The following is a 17,898-nucleotide window of genomic DNA, read 5'->3' as shown; positions in this document are numbered from 1 at the left end:
TTTTGCCCTCCTTCCTGGATGTTGGTGATAATTTTCTTCTCTCGGAAGTTGACGAAGAAGCCGTTGTTAAAGGCAGCCGTGGACTTATTCTCCGAGCATAGTTGAAGCCTGATCTTAAAGTTATTTTCCTCCACATGCCTTTTGTTTTTCGGCATCTATCTCGAGATTAATATCTTTGATGTTATCGCCATGTATGCCTTGGCGCTGGCTGACCCCGGACCAGCTTCTCTCCTTATATAGATACCTCAGTAGAGATCTGCATTGATGAGCACGTTCTTGGTCCCGATGCATCATGTGTTTCTTGATGGTAGATTTAAAAAGCGTCCCAGTCAGTGTTGCTCCAGCTGGAACAGGAATGGAGATTGACTGAGAACGGAAAGTGTAGTGTAACCTTTAGGGGGCCTGGACTAATTTATATTTTTTCAAAGCAGTGATACCCGAGGACTAGTAGCTTGTGGTCCTTCATGTTGTTAATGCTTACGTGCTTAATGCCGTCGACTTTGGAAAGGAGGGACGGTGTTATTGTTATTTAAACCCGTCGAGCCTTTGTGCTGACTCCTCGGCCATACCAAATATAATCTCGAGCATGGGGATTACTTGCTCTCTAGACGTCCAGTTCTGGACGTCTAGAGAGAGAGAGAGAGAGGGCTAGCTCATACACGGACGCCAATATCCAATACGATGTTACGGGGTATTTGTGCTTAGTTCCTGCATATCCCTAAAGTGGTAAACATGTGTTTTCTGCAGGAACAACAGCAGGATGTTAAATGCTAGCATAAGTTTCCATACCTGTTGTTGTTTTGGTGGAGAACTGAGCCCTCTGATGATTAGGGAAGCAATGCGGGAGGGGGTCGTGGCGGCATTTATGGTATTATGATCTTATTTACGATCGAAGTCCTTCATTTTCAGCTGTTCTCTAAATCTTATTGATTTAGGGAGGGAGGAGGAGTAAGAATAACTGATCCCCTGTAAATCAGCTTCCAATTTCCTGCAGTAGTTGCCAGGACCTCAAACGCATGCTTATTATTCTTAATCACGAAGCTGGTGAGTTTGTCTTGAGCTGTGTTTTATTCATAAGAATTAAATTGGGAGACATCTCCCAACTGTAATGTTCTGGTTTTCGAAATAATTCAGATTTTCTTTTAACGACTTTCATTTCCTTTGGTGGTGGGGGGGATGGTTTCTTGATTTTCCCCCCTCCTCCGCTTCAGCTTGCATTCTTCTGTAGAGTGCAGCGACACGTTGCTACTGCAGGGAGAGTCATATCTTCGGGGTGTTGCCGTTTCGACGGTAGATGTTGATTCCGTCAGCATAATGGTAGAGGTGGACATTGTTTCAACTGATGGGGAGGGAGGAGCGTGGTTACCTTCTTTACCTTCCTGAGGACGACTTGGACGAAAGTTTTCTCTCTTCTGTCGCTGGTGGTAGTTAAGTTCAGAAATTTACTTACGTTCATGTTAGGCTGTGCATCGTTTATTGGTTCAACTGCCGCCCCTGCGTATTCGGCTAAGGTACGTAACGGACAGGTGGTGATTTGATAACCTTTACTGTTGCATTTGCAACAGGAGTTCAGGCACTGACTGGAGATGTGCTCTATACTTACGCAGTTGAAACACTTGGTTCTGGGGCAATCACTGGCCAGGTGGTCGGTAGAGCCTCAATGCAAATACCGTCTCTGTATTCCTGGATAATTAACCATTACTCAGGATGCAATGCAACGATGGTCACTAGGTTTGACACAGGTGTTTTCATTTCCATGGTAAATGTTACTTCTCCGGAGTACCAGGACGAGTCGTCATTGGAGATGCTTTTCTTGATGTTGTTCACTTTTCCCCATTTTGAGAAAGGCTAAATCAGAATGTCATTACTGACTTCTAAATACTCCATTGGGAATCTCTCAATTTTTACTTTTCTCCCTACCATTGCTGGTGTCATTTGGTTCCCCTGGAAAGAGAAACCCTCTAAACGGTTACTTACTGGGTACTTACTTCCGCCGTACGCTGTGAAGGAATAAATTTTATCCAATCCGATTGTGCCTTTTTCGTAACAGCTTTGGGCTCATTACACCCTGGCACCTCAAAACCAATTGTCCTCACTCAGAGAGGGGAGGAGGTGGATCAGAAATACTCATATTACTAGATTGCGTTTAAATGAAAAGGAAGTAAATAAGTTCGAAGATCTTAATGATCGTGCAGCAATTAAGTAGTAGAAAATTAATAAGAAAGAAGTATACTATAGCACCTACGTTAGTGAGTTAATAAATATAACACGCGAGTAGCTAACAAGAAAAAATTAGCAAGATCTGCACGGGTATAACACTAAAAGGAGAGGGAGTAAAAAAAAAGTCGTTTTAGACGACCCAAGTGCACTGACTTGAGAGCATCATATTCCTCCAATTTATATATCGGCTATAAACACATGACTCGTTATACGGCACGATGCATCTTGCTCATGGGGTTGTCCGTTGACTTATTTCCAGTGGTGAACTATGGCAATTTTAACGAAGGGCTCGCATCGTCGGAAAAAAAAAAAGAAAAGAAAAAAAAGAAGCGGTATTTGACGCAAAAACTTTTATTAATATATCTTGAGTACAAATTCCAATCAAAAATTATGAGGACAATCAATCTCTAAAGGCTATCATTTTTAAACAAATATTTCATTATCTAAACATGAAATATTTGCACACAATCTTCTTCTTCTGCAGCTTCTCCCACTTAAGTGGGGTCACTGTTTGTTATGAGTCTCCTCCACACCTTCCTGTCTTGGGCTGTCACCACATCCAAGTTCTTCATCTTCAAGTCCTCTTCTACCAGCTCCCTCCATCTCTTCTTTGGCCGCCCACGCTTCCGCCTTCCTTGCACATCCATCTGCATGACCCTTCTTCCCACATATTCGTCCTCCCTCCTCATCACATGACCAAACCATCTCAACCTTGCCTCCTGTATTTTCGCTCCTAAGTTCGTAACTTTCACTGTTCCCCTGACATAGTCATTTCTCAGATGATCCTTTCTGGTCACACCGCACATCCACCTAAGCATTCTCATCTCTGCTACTTCCATCCTGCTAATGTTATTTTTCCTCAGGGCCACAGTTTCTATAGCATATGTCATAGCTGGCCTCACTACTGTCCTATAAATTTTGCCTTTCAGATTGATCGGCACCCTCTTATCACATAACACTCCAGCCATCTCCCTCCAGTTCCTCCAACCTGCTTGTATCCTGCATCCCACTTCCTTCTCACCTCCTCCATCTTCTTCCACTGTCGAACCTAAGTATCTAAAGTCTCTCACCTTCCTGATGACATTTCCTTCCAGCTCCAGGTCTGACTCCTGGCCACCGCCCACTGCGCAACACATATACTCTGTCTTACTTCTGCTCAGTCTCATACCTCTCTCTTCCAGTACTTTTCTCCATCTTTCCAGTTTAGTTTCCGCTTCTTCTCTTGAATCTACACACAGCAAGATGTCATCTGCATACAACATTGTCCAAGGTGCATCTTCTCTCACCTCCTCTGTTACCACCTCCATCACAATATTAAACAGAAACGGACTTAATGCTGACCCTTGATGCAAGCCAACTGTTACTTGAAAACTTTCTGTCTGTCCCAAACAGGTCCGAACACTTGTCTTCACATTTCTGTACATTTCCCGCACCAACCTGACATATTTCTCTGGCACCTTCTTCTCCCTCAGACACCTCCAGACTTCTTGCCTTGGCACTCTATCGTATGCTTTCTCCAGATCAATAAATACCAGATGTAGCTCCCTTTGTTTCTCTCGATATTTTTCCATCATCTGTCGTAACCCAAAGATAGCATCTGTTGTTGATCTACCAGGCATGAAGCCAAATTGTTCCTTTGCAATCTCCACCTCCTCCCTCAATCTACCATCAAGAACCCTTTCTAGGATCTTCATTGTGTGGGACATCAACTTTATTCCTCTGTAATTTTTACAGTCTTGTGCATCCCCTTTACCCTTGTAGATGGGAACAAGAGTACTCTCCCTCCATTCCTCGGGTATATTTTCCTGTTGGCAAACTTTCATGAACAGGTCCCACAGCAGGTCAATTCCCTCTTCCCCCAGTGCCTTCCATGCCTCCACTGGAATTCTGTCGGGGCCCACCGCTTTTCCATTCCTCATCCTCTTCATGGCCTCCGTCACTTCCATTCTACTGATGTTCTGCACCATCCCCTCAGAAGGCTGCCCATCTCCTCTGTGAGTCCTTACGTTTTCCTCATTCAGAAGTCCCTCAAAGTATATTTTCCATCTGTTTCTTATGTCCACATCCCTCCATAATACTCTTCCTTCAGCATCTCTGATCTGCCTCACATGTAAGATGTCCTTAGCTGCTTTATTTCTACATTTCGCTAGTTGGTAAATTTTTCTCTGACCTTCCTTTGTTTCTAATTGATCATACAGATCTTGATATGCCATGGCCTTCGCCTGTGCCACAACTCTCTTGGCTTCTTGCTTTCTCTCTTTGTACACCTCTCTGTCCTCTTCCACTCTTGACTCATCCCACATATTTGCACACAATCAACTGTGTTAATTTATTTTACATAAGAAAAACATTTTTGCTCTCAAAATTCAGTATAATAAGAATGAAATATTTATAATATTTTATAAAACATTTGATTGGCTACTGGTTTTATAATACGATTGACTACCAGAAGGTAGAAGGGTAAAGATAGCCCATGCTCTTATTTTATTTTCAAACTTGGTCACATTCCTTATAGAGGAGTTGAAACAATAATTCCAAATAATCTATACACTGCCGAATAGACGAATTTTTGTTAGGTTACCGTATAAGTTTGTCGCTTTAAAATTAAAAAAATAAAAAAGTGAACAAGGGGCTCGCAAATTTGAGAAAAAATTAAAGGGCTCGCGCGAGCCCCGTATAGCTCACCACTGCTTATTTCCAAGTAGTGTGTGTATGTATGTATATATAATTAGAAATGATAGAGAACAAACGTTTTCACAGATTTTGAACGCATTTGACTTATTTGATAACAGTAGTGCATCCCATGGTGGAAGAGAGAGAGAAAGATAGAAAAACCTATGAACCAAACCCAAAGAAGCGTATTACTTACTTATCATACTGATATCACATGGTCAATATGCAATATCACTTATCTCGTTACCGATCTAATCAGCCAACCCCACTCAAGTTTGTTATTTAGTGCAATTTAATTTATATATAAAAATAGCTCAGGGCAACATGGATGGCATTCCTTGATTCAAATCCCAACGAACATTTATAAGAACTTTTCAGCAGAAGTGCTTTATTTATACTTCAGGGTTGCTGTGTTTTCCTTCTGGAAATGCGAGTTTTTCTCTCAAACCACCAGCATGTGATTCTGCAGGGGAAGGCACGTATCGGCAGAGTACAAAAGAGAAATAATCTCCCTTTCATTACCAAAATTTAGGTTTATGAAAATTATAAGTTAATTGGCAGTGGCAGAGCCATTATACTTTTTCTGTAAAACGGAATGAGAATAAAACTTATTCCGGTTGTTTGCTATTCTATCAATGTTTTTATTGGAATATTCGAATACATTTTTGAAATGGGATTAATGTTAGAAAAGTGTTGGAGATTATTTAATTATCTGTTTTAAATGAGATATTTTACACATTTTCATTCAAAATACAAATAGCATAATTTATTTTCAACTTTACAGAGGCTAGTAAATACATCATGCAGTATATAGTAGCAGTATCAGGGGCAAATCGGGAAGCCAATATAATAAAAGAACAGCTTCTTCAATCAAATCCACTTCTAGAAGGTAAGTTGCATTTAGAGGTATAGTATCCAGTATAATGATTTATGTATAAAAATTCCATAAAATTAGCTTATGCTCTTATTTATCGTTGTTCGTTCTCAGTCTGATACTAACTTTCTAAAGAGTCCTCTTTTATTGAAAGATTTGAATATTATGGTTGATTTTTGCAGGGGGGGGGATGATTTGTTATACTTTAAATCAAACTTTAAGTCCAAAAGTAGAGTACATGAGCTGAATCGATATACTGAGAAAGCACAAATGATATGAAGTTTCAGAAATTTATTTGCACCCTCCCCATTCTCCCCCCCCCCAAAAAAAAAAAAACGATGTACAGAATAAAACTTAAGCCTCTGGAACGAGAACTTCTAAATGTTTTGAGTAGAATATATTGAATACATAATCAGAAAATATATCTTTCTGAGTTTCCGAGAAATTGACCATAGCCACTATCAGAAGACTGTTGACTCTCATTCTTTGCTGACATCTGACTTCATTTTTTTAAGTAGGTTGCCACAATTTTGAACGTAATTGTGGAAAGAATCAAACATCAAATTCGGCAACGAAAAATTCAATTAAAATACCATGTTAATATAAAATAAAGAAAAGTAGATAATTGATTTAATTATCTACTTGATTTAATGAGCTTCTTACTTTGGTAATGTTAAATTTTCGCAAAAGATATCTCACTTGCCGGCCTTTCCATTTAGCCTAGATTAAATTTCCCGATTCGAATCGCTTATGAAAATTTCTGAGAACTATTTTAATTTGATTTCGTCGTGTGCGTGGCTTATATATATGTGTGTGTGTGTGTGTGTGTGAATGAATGAATGAATGAGCTACCCTTATTCAGATACACAAAAAAGATATTGTAGGAGCCTTCAAGAACTATCAGTCTGGCATCATTGATTTACAAAGTGTTCACAAAAGTATTGGCTTATAGACTTCGTGAAACTCTTGACCTTGCACAGCTAAAAGAACAGGTAGGCTTTAGAAGTGCCATTCAGCAGAAATGGTTAGTGAACAGTGTATTAAATAGAAAAACTCGCATTATGTCTTGGTTTCATTAATTATGGGAAAACCATCGATTCGATTAAAAAATAACGTGTGCATTATTTAAATCGCTATGAAATCAGCGAGTATAGGAATCAAATGTACCATCATATCGATATGCACCAGCAAAAATTCATTTTAACGGAAACGTCTCTAGCATAGAAATAGTGGCATGAGACAAGGTGACACAATATCCATACATCTGTCTACACTTATTGAGAAGAAAAAAGGACTAAAGCCATTTACGCTTCGCATATGACATAGCCATCTTTACTTCAAGTTCACATGAACTAGACTTGTGTCCGTAAACTCCAATTCATAAGACAAACAGATAAACCAAAATTAAGCCCAAGTTATGTTCACCAGAAATAATAAAAATGAATGATGATAATAATAATTTAGTCGAATCATATATATACTCAGGGCAACGAATATTGATTAAAATATCATGGAAGTCAAAAAGACGGAAAAATACTTGACTGGAAAGCATTTAGAAAATGCAGTTGGTATTCAAAAGCCAGTTACTACTATGTCCGAAACAGGAAAGTTTTTAAGGAAAGTGCATTCTCCCTATATTTGCATATGTTGTAGAACAGACATTAAATATAAAGCAAACTCAAAAACTATGAATAACAGTTTTAGTATGGAAACAAAAACATGCTTGGTCTCTGAAGACTGGATCACAAAATGGCCACTTGGATAAGAAATCAAACCAGAGTCTCTGCCATTATATAAAGAGTGAAACATATGAAGTGGCATTGAGCTGGTCATATTTCTCTAAAAGAAGACCAACGATGCACAGAAATGAAGTACTAAATTCGATTCCACGGAAAGAAAAACGACAATCTTGCCAATTGAAATCACGCTGGCTTGGTAAAATCAGATTTTCAAGAGTAGCGTAGAGAAGAAAAGTCATCATGAAAAGGCCTAATCCAACAGTAGGTCGAAAATGGCTGAATATATGTATTATTGTATTAATTAGACTATAAGAAGAAAGCAGCAGTGTTACAAAGAAGGGTGTTCACATGTATAACGATGAATGTTCATTACTGTTAATTGTTTGTGATTACTAATCGGTTATTTTTGAAGGACTAAAATGGTCATTCATTCTTCGAACTCTCTCTCTCTCTACTTATGTTATTTTATTGCTTGACTCTCCCTTGGAAAAATGAAACCACAATGCATTTGTATATCCTAACTAATCGTTGGCATTTACAAATGCATTTATAAGTATTGTATTTTTAATCTTAAGTTTCATACAGTAGTAGAAGGCTAAACGGCATTATCAATGGAAAAACATTTCAATCAAACCTTCTCTGAGTGGAGAGGTAAAACGATTAAAAAAAAAAGAATTGATTTATGAAAAACTTTAAGCACTGGTCTAACTCTGATTCACTCTTTTTTTCCCCTCTATTTTGCAGCTTTTGGTAACGCAAAGACACATCGAAACGACAATTCATCGAGATTTGTAAGTAAGAAATTATTTTCTTTTCAAAGTTTGCTTTAAAATGTATTATATGAAATAAATATAACGCAGTACATTTCATGTATATCGATTGCAAGAGTTGAATGTAATTACTGGGAATTGCTTCAGACAGGTGATGACTCTCGTTCAACTGTGCATTATAAACATCGGCTTGTTCAAACTGCAGAAACTGAGCCGCATATTAGTGTTAAGACTAATGAAAGCTTCACTCTACATAATGAAATTGTTATCAGTTATATTAATGTTTCAGCTGCCGGTCTGAACCTTTTTGAAGTGAACAGAAGCGAACATTTTGCAATCAAATCGCCTTTTAGAACACGCATAGTTCTTAGCTTGGCTGATGTGTTTCTGTAGAATGAAAAAGGTTCGAGTTTAATCCGCTGAATCAATTTAAGCGTTCTTCAGTTTTTCCACACAGTTAGTTAAACTGGATTTCGTCCCGATCTAGACATATAATACATTATTTATAAATAAATATAATTTATTTATTAATATCCAAATGTATATTAATTTATAAATTTTCATCCGTATATTTTCCAAGGGGTTCAGATATATTTAGGGCTCTTAACACTCCTATAGTAATGTGGACAACCTGACCGTGAACTGGAAGCGGATAGGATAGCTGCTTCTTCTCCCCACTTCTTCTCAAATATGATTTGAACACTGAGGAGAAATGTGTAATCAGATTTCACATTTACGCTCAACAAAATATATTTTTTAAAAATATCTGTAATTCCACATTAATGAAAATAATCACGTCTTATTTCTTCATGGTGATGGAGGGCGTTTTATGCAACATACAAAGTGTGGTTGAAACTATTAGAATAATGCATTCATATCCTAATAAGTTGCTAAGTTGAGTGCTCATGATACAAAATTAAAGTTATAAATTAGGGTATAATTTAATATGCTGCGTGATACATTATAGCTGAATGGAAAGAAGTTCGTGGTTGAAAGCTTGAAAAACTATTTTCGAAGTTTGATTACTATCATATTATCGAATCGTATGTTCCTAATGGATTACCTCGTTTTTCTGCACCCCGAAAAGAGGATGATAATAATAAAAGTTATTAAATATTCTTAACTTTGTGTTTTTAAAATATAAGAGTGCATGAATTATTCATTTAACGAGTTAACCAACAAATGTATTTCAAGAAAGATTTAAGAGCAGGTAGTTGCGCTCTAGATTTTTCTTGATTTCAGTCTCTCTTCCATTTGAGGATGGGATGAGTCCCCTAGTTAGACGCTTACAGATATTTTTATTACATATGAATTGCCTTTTTTCTGTTGCAGTTTCTAAATGTGAGTGCCTTATACTGTAGATATGTGTTAAAGGGGAGGTTTTGCCAGTTTGGAGAAAGAAAAATCCAAATTACCGGGATAAAAAAAAAAGCTCATCTTAGACTAGCTGAACTTCAGATTATTCTCATCGTATACGGATCCAAACGTAGCTATTTTGAACCTATGGTCGGCTGAGGCTCTATTTTGATTTAGAATGGGCTTCTGAAATTTGGCAATTGAGATCGATCGGTATTCGTTATTCAATCTCAGTGCAGGTTTCAAATTTCATAATAAGAGCAGATCTCTGTTTTTCCAACCAAAGAGTATATCAGTTGTATGACTGCATGGCGTTTTTCTCCAAACATAATTGAAGTTTCCCTGGGATCTTCTAGTTCCGCTTTCTATTTATCCAGTTATTGGTTTGCTGGCTGATTATATTACACTAACATCTGATACCAAGGTGAGTGTGTTTTTGTTGATAAATCGCATATATTCCCATGTTGTTTTGTCGATTTTACAGGAGAAAACTTCTGCTTCTGAAAACTAGCGAACTCGTCTTCAGTTGAAAAGTCCTTATAACGATTCTGAGTATTCGGGCCTTGCCGCTGTTTCAGCGTGCACTTCACACCAATACATAAAACATCAATGTTCGTTGTTTCATCATAACTATAGAATGCATACGCAAAGATAGAATGGATTAAATTGGTTAATTATCGATCTAATGCCTGGAGTCTGTGTGCTTCATGCTATTTTGCCTTTCACTGGCAAAATAGCATGAAGTTTTTTCCCTAGCATTAGGCTAGATGCCCTCCTCTCTACATTGCAGAGGGTGCTTGCAGACGAAAGAATGTACATACAGTATATGCATTTGGTATCGTATTGTTAGGAAGCGAACTGAACCGTAAACAGTGGCCATCCTTCACTATCAAATTACCTAAAATTTGTCGTATATTCATATATTAATAATACTTTAAATGTCAGAAAATTGTAGAACACTACTGTAATAGAAATGCGTATTCCGACTATTGAGCTTTTCCTAAACGTATTCCAAAAAGAGGAATGAATCAAAGTTGATAATTACATCGAATCCACAAATTTGATAACCGAAATGAACCAGTTAAAATTTATGATAGTGAAATCAGAAACCAATACTTTAAATAACATTTAATTAAATTGTGTGAAAATCCGTGTAGTCTTTGTGGCGGTAATGTAGATGCTTAAATGCAAATTTCAAATAGTTGATGGTATTTACAGCGAAAATATATAATTCGGATGTCATATGGGATTTAAATTTTTTAGGTGACTATTTGCCTTTTTAATTCTAAAAGAAACCGGACGCTTTACAAATTTTAAATTCATCTTAGTTGATATTTTTATCTGCTTTCTCCCATGAGTAATGTTGTTTTAGAACTCCAAGACGGCCGTCTGAATAAAAAGAGAGAGGGGGGAAAATACAACTTTGAGTTTCGACATCTAGTCCAGGGACGTTTTTCCATTAATTCACGATCTGCAATCCTTCATTCGAAACAAGCGTTTTTCTTGCCTAGATCGAGATACATCGCAAAAGTGACTTCCGCGAGTTGAACCTAATTACATGCTTCAGAGAACTTTACTGTTTGCGCAGTTGAAAAAAGTTTGATAAGTCATGTTGCTGTTTTCACTATCATACAAGCGTACCCCTCCTTTACCACTGTGATCAACTAAAGATGGGAACTGCAGTGTCCGACTTTGTCTACTAAATACGATTTTGTTGTTGTTTAGAAAAGAGGAAAATTTAGATATAAAAAATGTCTTGTTTGGATAATGTTTCATCAGATAGGATGATATCAAAACAGTTGTGAATAATAAGCATTAACTTTTATTCGTACTGGTTAATTATTTACTGTTTACGTGTGTGTGTATTATGAAATATTCCAGCAGCAGTTCTAGTGTATAAAACGAGTTGGATATACCCAGAATCATACAAAAGTTTCGAATACGCTGTTCAATTAAGCAGAGAAATGTGCCCTCCCAACGCATCTCAATCCAAACATAAAATTGTAATTCACTTTGTAGGAAGATGATGTTTTAGTACTAATCTAAAACTTATAAGATGGCCTGCTATCATTTTCTGTAAAGAAGGTTGAATCCTTGACTCCCACTGCTTATCCGAAAAACGTTAGTTTAAGAATGTAGCAGAAATATGTAGAATTGAGGAGAAGAAATACTGGTATCCGGAATTTTTATTAGCTAATCTCAATTTAAGATCTATAATACTCTTAAATTATATTGCACTACCAGTGATAAAACTGTTTTTTTTTCTTCGAATCTTGCTACACTAACTTGATAACTAACTATCCAGTTCGTAGGAAAAACAATGAAGAGTGTAATTAATGAATAAATAGAACTGTTTTCTGTTCTTATGTGCAGATAGTTATCTTCATTTATTCCTGTAATATCTTTCACTGCATGTGTCAAATCGTTTTCTTTTCCCGCTTTGGATTTGCTTCTTTGTGAATGAACATTTTACATTTCCACGACAAAGCCAAAAGAAATGGATACTTAATTTCTTTCTTGTTTTTTTTCTGCCATTTTCCATATGATTTGATTTGTGTGATTTTGAAACTTATCATTTCATGCTGACATATTTTCCCATTGTTCACGATACTGAAATGATGAATCGACACTGATTATTTCCTAGTTGAACAGTGAGTACTCCTCAGTTTTATGAGACTTAACAACTCCAACTTAACAAATCGACCTCTGTAGGTGAATGTTCACAAATATCCGACAGATATTTCTTTATGAAAGAATAGTTGCATGAAAATGAACTTGAAAATGTACTTTTTTTTCTTTTTTTTTTAGTAATTTTCCTCTCCGAACGAGGCTGGAAAATTTATGTAGATAAAAAACATTGCTTTACGAATGCAATTTTCTTATTCAGTTTGCTTTATTCATACGTAAATCATTGATATCGTTCTTACAGAAATAGTTGCATTTCAGAATTGTTATTCTATAAGTAATGCTTCAGTGTGTACTTTCTTAATGTAAACAACTCAAAGTATACAGAGATGTAAATAATCTAACATAAAATAAGCTGAGTCTTTTCTAACTTGACTATTTTATTGTACAAATATATTTCTACATCGTCAACGATATTTTATAAAAGAAAAATTCATCAGTTACCGTGTGTGAAATATGGTAAGTGCCGTATGATACGAATGAGATAAATCACTATATGCAGTTATTACAGGCAATAGAAATTTTCAGAAAACATAGTTTACCTGCAAAACAGTTACTTTCGTTCAACGTCACAATTTACTTTCGTGAATGAAGTGATGTAAATGAAAGAGTTCTGGAAGATTAAATGTATATCTCCTGCGTCATTTCTTGCATAATGATCAACGCGCGCGCTTCTTCCATATTCATGCCAAAGAGGGTAGTAAAAATCATATGTATTACCGGAGAAAGGGAAAGCCTCCGATTTATTAAATTTATATAGAAAGCAATAGATCGACAAACGAATATTAGTAATAACTTCCTTCTGGCAGTAATAATGCTACAAACATATTATGATTTACTTTTCTACTTCTGAAATATGATGACATGCGTTGCTGCATATAACTTTCTCCTAGGAAAGATTTAAAACGATTGTGTCGTATGAATAAAAGTTTTTAATCATATTCTACATGATGATTAACCATATCTGAATGTGGAAAATATTATGCGTGCAATAAATATCCTCACGTGTAGCATCGCCATAGTACATTTGGAAGAGCAACCGGACATACGTTGGAAAAATTTCAGTCCAGACCTCGTCGTGAAGAGAGGAATCTTTCTGGAATTTTTCATCTGAGGGTCAGTTCCTCTAATGAGAGAAAAACCAGGATTTTTTCCAATTAAGTAATTTTAAAACGGGCCATCTGACCGGAGAATACACTCAGTCAATAAAGAAAGACATTTTCTGGTGAATTTGCTTAGTGTCGATTGGATTTGCGATTCGTCCTGAGACCTATAAATGAGCCATATATTAGTAATATATATTTCACCTTTAATTGTATACTTCTGCATATGATTTCCTTATTTTATCTTAATACATGAATTAATGTTACGGTTTTCTTTAAAAAAAAAGTTAGTTTATAAACCTGGATCTGCATTATTATTTCTAGATCTCTACCACCTACCGTTATCGGTGAAAAACACAGTCTCATTTGGAAATATAATATGCTAAAACTTAAATATTTCACGCTTTATGATTCTTTCTTTGCCGTGTATAAACATTTCGAATAGTCATTAAGAGAAAATGCTCAGAATACTCAGTAATTCATCTAGCCAGCTGATTGCAATTATTCCATCCTGATCTGTCCAATATTATTGTCTTAATAATAATGATGGATACATTGAGACGGGATGATTGGCTTTGAGCTGGCTGACTGAATTATTGAGCATTTTCTCATAATTTCCTGTCAGGTTCTCTGTTACGTGATAGCGTAGATGGTATTTTATCTTCTAAAGAAAGAGAAAAAAAATCTCTTCTGTTCTTTCAGGCATAGAGGAAAAAATATTTTGTCATGCAAGAGAAATATGATTCATAAATTGACAGTATATTACGCTCCTCTTCTTTCTAGAAACTTTGCAATGCGGTTATCAGTAAAACCAGAATATCGACTACCAAGGTCTTAAGTGGTGTTTCTCACACCGTTTCCCACTACCTCCTAAAGGAATAATCCACTCAACTCAGTCAAACAGTAGTATTAGTTGAAGAATTGAATTCAGAAAAGATATTCCCATCGTCCGCAAACTTTCTGGCTAAAAACGCATGTCTGGAGTTCTTTTAACATTCAGACAGCTCCAGAAATTCTTAATTCATCCAAAAATGATTATGGAAAGGCCAAATGCAGAAAAGATCCATTGCTAAAGATTTCCAAGAACTTTTTGCTTAACCTTCTAATGCATAATTTTCAGCAGTGCAGTAGTTTATTGCATTGTTAACCACGGGAAAATCAAATTTCCTGCTTTCTTGCTTTTCCTCCACCTCTTAATTAATAATATCGTTAAATGTCCTCTTACCTGCAGATTTACAACTTTCATTTCCCCATTTAATTTTGGAGAGAGTCAGATGAATCTTGTCCATTCTGAATACCTAAAAATCCATTTCTAATATACTTTAATCAAACGTTCTCAAGTTGTTTTGCTCTAGACGTGACTCCTATGTTATGTTCCACAGGCATGTATTTTGTAGTTCAAAATTAGCTCATGTACAATCATGCCATGCAAACCAGGCAGCGCTTTAACTTCAAATAATCTTCCTAATGCTTTTGCTCAGTTCTTTCTAAAATAATCGGAAACTCTTAATGTGTAACTTTCAAGTATTATCTGGGAAATTGAACTTATAATGATCTCTTCAGTATTTATTAGATTACTGTTGTTTGACTGGGGATCATCGCCTGCCTCGAGACAAATGCCATTGAGAAATTTGTAGAAATGTCAATGGCTTGACCATCATATCCTGTTAAGCCATCATATGATTAAATTTTAAACAGAAAAATTATTTCGAGTAAATTCCCATCTCATCTTCAATCTTTAAACTTTTACATTTGGTTCTAGCTTTTTAAATCCCTTTAATCTTGCGATATCAAAGCACTAATTGCTTGGATATCATAATATATCATGGAATTTGTTCATCTGAGGATGAGTTAGATATTAAGCGGGAACCAGAGTGCGTAACAAAACCTCTCAGATATGCTTAAAAATCAAATATCTTCCAAATTTCGGATTGTATGTTAAATGCTTTTCATCCTCAGACCAAACAAAACCAATTATTATTTTCTATTCTACTTCTTAGGGCAGAAACAGCTTTTATATCCTATGCCATGCGCCCCCCATTCACGAGAACGTCCCGACATTTTTAAAGGAAAGAGACCTCCGCTGAAACGACTGATCAAACCTTGTGTCGGATCCGGTCGAGGAAGCGAGGAACTTTATAAGCAACTTTTCTAACTGAAAGTAAATTAGCTTTGATATAGAGAATCAGTATTTTTTTCCTTTCGCAAAACAGGCAAACCAGCCGGAGAATGCATTCAATTAATCCACATAATATACTGGCCACTGAGCGTTGGTTGTTTGTAATCCAACTAATCTTTGCAAAGAACAAACAAAAGACAGTTACAAGTGTTCCGTCGACGTATGCCTAAATTGGTGTAAACTAAGATGATGCCACTTTTTTCAAAAATTGTAACATTGAGCATTGGTCACTACATTTCTTCAGTCCAAATTCGAACTCGTCATACGTAATCATTTATTTTGCATAGCGTAACAACTCTCCATAATCAACGGAAGGAAATCCAAAAATAAAATCCATACAAAATTGCACGATTTTCAAAACTTTTACATGATTTGGCATGTAATACTAAAATGTCTACTGAACACAAAAATTGTTTGGAGTCCAGTATAAAGACCGCATAACTAATTAGGAGAAAATACTTCATTAACTAAAGCGCATACCATTTCGTACACTTCTAGAGAGCCTTTGCAAAGTATAATTCAGATAAAAGTGACGTTTTCTGTATGCAAGTAAACTATAATGGAATCAACGACAGAAAGTAATTTAAAAATTATGCGTGATAGTATTCTTAGCAGGAATTATCACGTTTAAAACTTAATTCCAACGTCATATCCAAAATGTGTTTACGTGAAGTTTCGATCAGCAACGATTTCATGTCTAATCAGCTTCGGTGTTTATTGAATCGGTTAGGTTTTCTAGCATTCCTGAAGCTTCCTTGAATTTCCTAACAAAACAGTTATCGACCGTCTAAGGCATTTCTGTTCTCAGTCATATTGCCAGATGACCCTCGTTGATTGTATTTAGGTTGGTTATTCCTGCTTTATTTTCTCTTCATTTCTACATCTACAACCGCAGTTTGGCCACCATGGCTATATAGCATATGCTGCATGAACAGTGCTTTTATAAATACTCGACTTTTTTTTTTTTTTTAAGGGGATGGCGCAAAAAATCTTTTTTTTTGGATTGGTGAAATTAAAGTTACTGAATATAAGAAAAGGTTATATTCTTGATTATCGAGGGTGTTGGGTGGATTGTAGGATATTTCTTGCATCCGTGTAGAGATACAGTGGCTGTGTCTCTACACGGATGCAAGAAGAGTAGAGATACAGTGGTTGAGGTATTTAAGTTCCTGGTTTCTCTTTGTTGCCAGAGTATCTCTATCCTTTAGCGTTTAACTATCCCTTATTGCTCGGAGCGGTGGTGAGATGCGATATAGAGGTGTCCTCTAGTGTGGATTGGTCTTCGGTATACAGAAAGGAGTTTTTCTTTGGAGACCTCCAGCAAAATTAGTAGGCCTGTTATTTTCAAGTTTAGGATCGAAATAATTTACAGGCTACATGGGTACATGCATATATTTCACCCCTGAACTTGAAGCTAACAAAAAAAAAATAATAATTATCTGCCCATTTGATCTCGTGCATAACTCACTTTGAGGGAATTTACTGAATTGGACTCATTTCGGTTTTCGTGGAAAGCCTTTCAGTGGCTGGCGAAACAATAAATAATATATGTTAAGTATAACGATAAACATTCTCTTTCTCTCTCCCCTTTCCGGTATATTAATCAGCGCCGTTTTTATGTAAAAAAAAAAATGCCATTGCGGAACTTACATTTTTGATAATTGTCAAAATCATTTCTGTCGAAGTTCCTTAATTTGTCATTTCGGAAAGGAAAAATTTAATGACAAACGCACAAAATTTAAAGATAACTTTTATTATTAATTCTGAATATTCAATTTAAAAGGTGCTTAATGTAGGTGATCTACGCGCTGCATCCACAGGGAGAAGTATGATTAACTCGCCCGAGACATCAAGCACGTTTTACTTTTGTACAGTTACTGTTCACAATTTTTGATTAGACTTATCTTATTGTAGTTGTTCAGTAAAGGACCGAAACAGCTGTTAAACATCTGCATACAAGCTACAGAATACTCTCTTGCACTCATACTGTATTTTTGCGAAATTTAAAGGTTGAAATTTTTAAATACTTTGATTTTCAATAATCACCCTAAATCATATTTATCAGTTCGTTCCCAAAATCAAAATTTTTCTTTATTCTGTAGGGAAAATACATGGATATAGAATTCGATTTTAAAGGAGATCCTGTAGGAGGGACAATTTCCAATTGTAAGTAAGCCATTTTGAACATTTATACTTTCTTACTTAATATCTAAAATAAATTTGTATGAATTCATTTGAACATGCTTAGCGAGTGAGGGATTACTTTGCAATGTATTACTAAATTCTCTCTTGAAAAAAA

At 36.1% G+C, this 17,898-nt stretch overlaps 1 protein-coding gene across 1 annotated transcript in view; it reads left to right on the top strand.

The window, feature by feature from the left end:
* Nucleotides 1-17,898, top strand: part of LOC150098956 (unconventional myosin-Ib-like) — a 574,946-nt gene that overhangs the window by 115,120 nt on the left and 441,928 nt on the right. Inside the window, exons 5-7 of the mRNA XM_090405778.1 lie at nucleotides 5,678-5,782; nucleotides 8,251-8,297; nucleotides 17,702-17,765. Of these exons, the coding sequence (XP_090261904.1) occupies nucleotides 5,678-5,782; nucleotides 8,251-8,297; nucleotides 17,702-17,765 (216 nt within the window). The remainder of the gene's footprint in view (nucleotides 1-5,677; nucleotides 5,783-8,250; nucleotides 8,298-17,701; nucleotides 17,766-17,898) is intronic.

This window comes from Typopeltis vanoorti, chromosome 15 (genome assembly GCF_054136105.1).
Source record: "Typopeltis vanoorti isolate ZY-2024b chromosome 15, IOZ_Tvanoo_1.0, whole genome shotgun sequence".
NCBI lineage: Eukaryota > Metazoa > Arthropoda > Arachnida > Uropygi > Thelyphonidae > Typopeltis > Typopeltis vanoorti.
The sequence above is the reverse complement of the archived record's forward strand: the minus strand, read 5'-3'. Positions and strand labels throughout refer to the sequence as shown.